We start from the raw sequence: 3380 nt of genomic DNA, 5'->3' as shown, positions 1-3380 counted from the left end.
CATTTACAGCTAATCCAAGTTTACTTTCAAATAACACTCCACCACTTCACAGGTAGTGTGAATACATTATAATAACAAAATAATCCTAATTCCTCCCCTGTATCATTGCTTTCATTCATTTCACACACACACACACACACACACACACACATATGTATATATGCTCTGATGTTTTGTTCTCAGGTGATGCTGATGCTGTTGACAGGAGCACATTTTGAGAACCACTGCTTGTGAATGCCATTGAAAGAAACTGTAGGGAAGTGCGCAGGCGCGCAGGTTCAGAGAGCGCAGGCGCAAAAAGGGGGCAGCTGGGGCTCAGCCTGGGGTCCGGCCTGCGGGTGTCCGAGCTGCCGCGGCCGGAGAGGAGTGGCCGGAACTGCTTGGATATCCACATTTCAGTTTCTCCACCTATCAAGTTTTAATTCATCATGGATAATCTGTCAGCAGAAGAAATTCAGCTGAGGGCTAACCAGGTTACTGATGAGTCTCTGGAAAGTACAAGGAGAATCCTGGGTTTAGCCATTGAGTCTCAGGATGCAGGAATCAAGACTATCACTACGCTGGATGAACAAGGGGAACAACTAAAACGCGTAGAAGAAGGCATGGACCAAATAAACAAAGACATGAGAGAAGCAGAGAAGACTTTAACAGAACTAAACAAGTGCTGTGGCCTTTGTGTATGCCCCTGTAATAGGACAAAGAACTTTGAGTCTAAGAAAGCCTATAAGGCAACATGGGGAGACGGTGGAGACAACTCTCCTAGCAATGTAGTATCTAAGCAGCCAGGCCGAGTGACAAATGGTCAGCCTCAGCAAGCAACCACAGGAGCAGCCAGCGGCGGATATATTAAACGTATAACAAATGATGCCAGGGAAGACGAAATGGAAGAGAACCTGACTCAAGTGGGCAGTATCCTAGGAAATCTAAAAAACATGGCCCTGGACATAGGCAATGAGATTGAGTCTCAAAATCGACAAATAGAACGGATCACAGAAAAGGCTGACACCAACAAAGATCGTATTGACAATGCCAATGCCAGAGCAAAGAAACTCATTGACAGCTAAAGCTACTGCTGTACTTCTTTATCATTTATTCACTTCCCTAGCTCCTCCTTCAAAGTCATTACCTTTCCAGAGTTTGAAATTTTGGTTCCACACTCTTCTAATCGGGAGATGATGTGGAAGAAGATCTAGGAGTAACAGCCCCCCTATTCTTTTATTTTCTCTTTTTCCCTTGAGGGTAGACTGCGGCTTAGTTTTCCTTCTAGTACTTTCTTTCTCAGTCCATACTCTTAGGTTGGTTTTCATACATCATATATAGTGTTATTTTTCATTCTCTCCATTTACTTAGCAAGTTCTTCTGCTTTCAAACTTTGGAAGCATTGCCAAAGACAGCCATGTAAAAGGCTGGGGGCAGTAGGGGCAGGCACAAGGAGGAGAGGCAAGAGATAAGAGGTTGTTACCTCAGTAAAACCTGCAGACCCTAAAGCCAAAAGTTGCATAACCACAGTGAAGATCTAGTTGGGTTTAATTTCTGTTTAAGTTGCAGTTTTTGCCCATTTAGGCCAATGCTTGGTTTTGGAGCCTGTATATACAATATTTTTGTTATACATCACAACTTTGCAACCTCTGCTTCAAAAAACAGAATGAGTTTTCTTAAAGTGAGCTTAATTTCTGAACTCTTGGTGGTTCATCTATGTACATAGATTCTATGATCCCATTTCATATTGCACCATATAGGAACGCATGGTATAAATGAATGGCTTTTTATTTTCATATTATTAATAGTATCATGGTCCCATTACAGGCCTATTAACCTCATAAATTTGTCATTAGTCTTTGAAGAAAAAATATGTAAATATGTATATATAATATGAGAATTTCTCTCTACAGCAGGGCTTAAAATTTTTTGGAAAAGTTTGACAAAGTATACCACGTGAATTCAGATTTACCTCAATGCCAAGAATTCTGTTTAGATAGGAAAAAAATAAACTTGTTTTGATCTCAGGTAGAAAATAGTTAGATTGCCTTGAGTTTTATGTAGCTTTAAACTTTTTTAAAAACTAGAATTTATTCTGTTTAACTAAAAATGATTTAGAAAATTATGTCTTTGGTTTACTTATTGATGATTGCACTATGATTCTCTTAGCTTTTTGGATTCAACTTCCAGAATCACATTTGCTTAGATCCTGAACAGTGTTATAAGAATCTGATTGGTATTTGTCACCTTTATTTAAAAACTGGCTTCTGCACACTTCAAAGCTATTAATGTCGATTGGTTTGACCAATAACCACTGTTTGATCCTTACAATTAAATTTTGTAACTAAAAAAAAAAAAAAAAAAAAAAAAAGAAAGAAACTGTAGTAGTCCTCTTCCCTCATTTCCAATTTTTGGATAATTTTTATCAACATTAAAAAAAATCAGAATATTAAAAATAGGCAAAACACTCTTTGACATAAATCATAGCAATATTTTTTTGGATCTGTCTCCTAAGGCAAAAGAAATAAAAGCAAAACTAAACAAATGGGAGCTAATTAAACTTAAAAACTTTTGCACGGGAAAGGAAACCATCAACAAATGAAAGGACAACCTACTGAATGGGAGAAAATATTTGCAAATGACATGACTGATAAGGGGCTTATATCCAAGATATATAAACAGCTCATATAACACCACATCAAAAATACAACCTGATTTAAAAATGGGCAGAAGACCTGAATAGACATTTTCCCAAAGAGGACATACAGATGGCCAAAAGGCACATGAAAAGATGCTCAACATCATTAATCATCAGAGAAATGCAAGTCAAAACCACAATAAGCTGTCACCTCTCACTGGTCAGAACAGCTATCATGAAAAAGAACACAAATAACAAGTGTTGGTGAGGATGTGAAGAAAAGGGAACCATTGTATACTGTTGATGGGAATGTAAATTGGTGAAGCCACTGTGGAAAACAGTATGGAGGTTCCTCAAAAAACTAAAAATAGAACTACCACATGATCCAGCAATTCCACTCTTGGGTATATACCCAAAGAAAACGAAAATATTTATTCTAAAAGATATATGCACCCCAATGTTCATAGCAGCACTATTTACAATAGTCAAGATATGGAAACAACCTAAGTGTCCATCAACAGACAAATGGGTAAAGAAGATGTGATATATATATATGTACAATGGAATACTACTCGTCCAGAAAAAGACTGAAATTTTGCCATTTGTAACAACATAGATGGACTTGGAGGGTATTATGCTCAGTAAAATATGTCAGACAGAGAAAGACAAATACTGTATAATAACACTTATATGTGGAATCTAAAAAATAAAACAAACTAGTGAATATAAGAAAACAGAAACAGACTCACAGATATAGAGAACA

General features: G+C 37.3%; 1 protein-coding gene across 1 annotated transcript; it reads left to right on the top strand.

Moving 5' to 3' along the window:
- The first annotated feature begins 284 nt into the window (after window positions 1-284).
- On the top strand, window positions 285-2104 carry LOC309805514 (synaptosomal-associated protein 23). Its single transcript, XM_082623446.1, has one exon. The coding sequence runs from the start codon at window positions 429-431 to the stop codon at window positions 1062-1064; it is 636 nt and encodes a 211-aa protein (XP_082479572.1). The 5' UTR covers window positions 285-428; the 3' UTR covers window positions 1065-2104.
- Window positions 2105-3380: the final 1276 nt, after the last annotated feature.

Source organism: Mesoplodon mirus (assembly GCF_964341445.2).
Source record: "Mesoplodon mirus genome assembly, chromosome: 5".
Taxonomy (NCBI): domain Eukaryota; kingdom Metazoa; phylum Chordata; class Mammalia; order Artiodactyla; family Ziphiidae; genus Mesoplodon; species Mesoplodon mirus.
The sequence above is the reverse complement of the archived record's forward strand: the minus strand, read 5'-3'. Positions and strand labels throughout refer to the sequence as shown.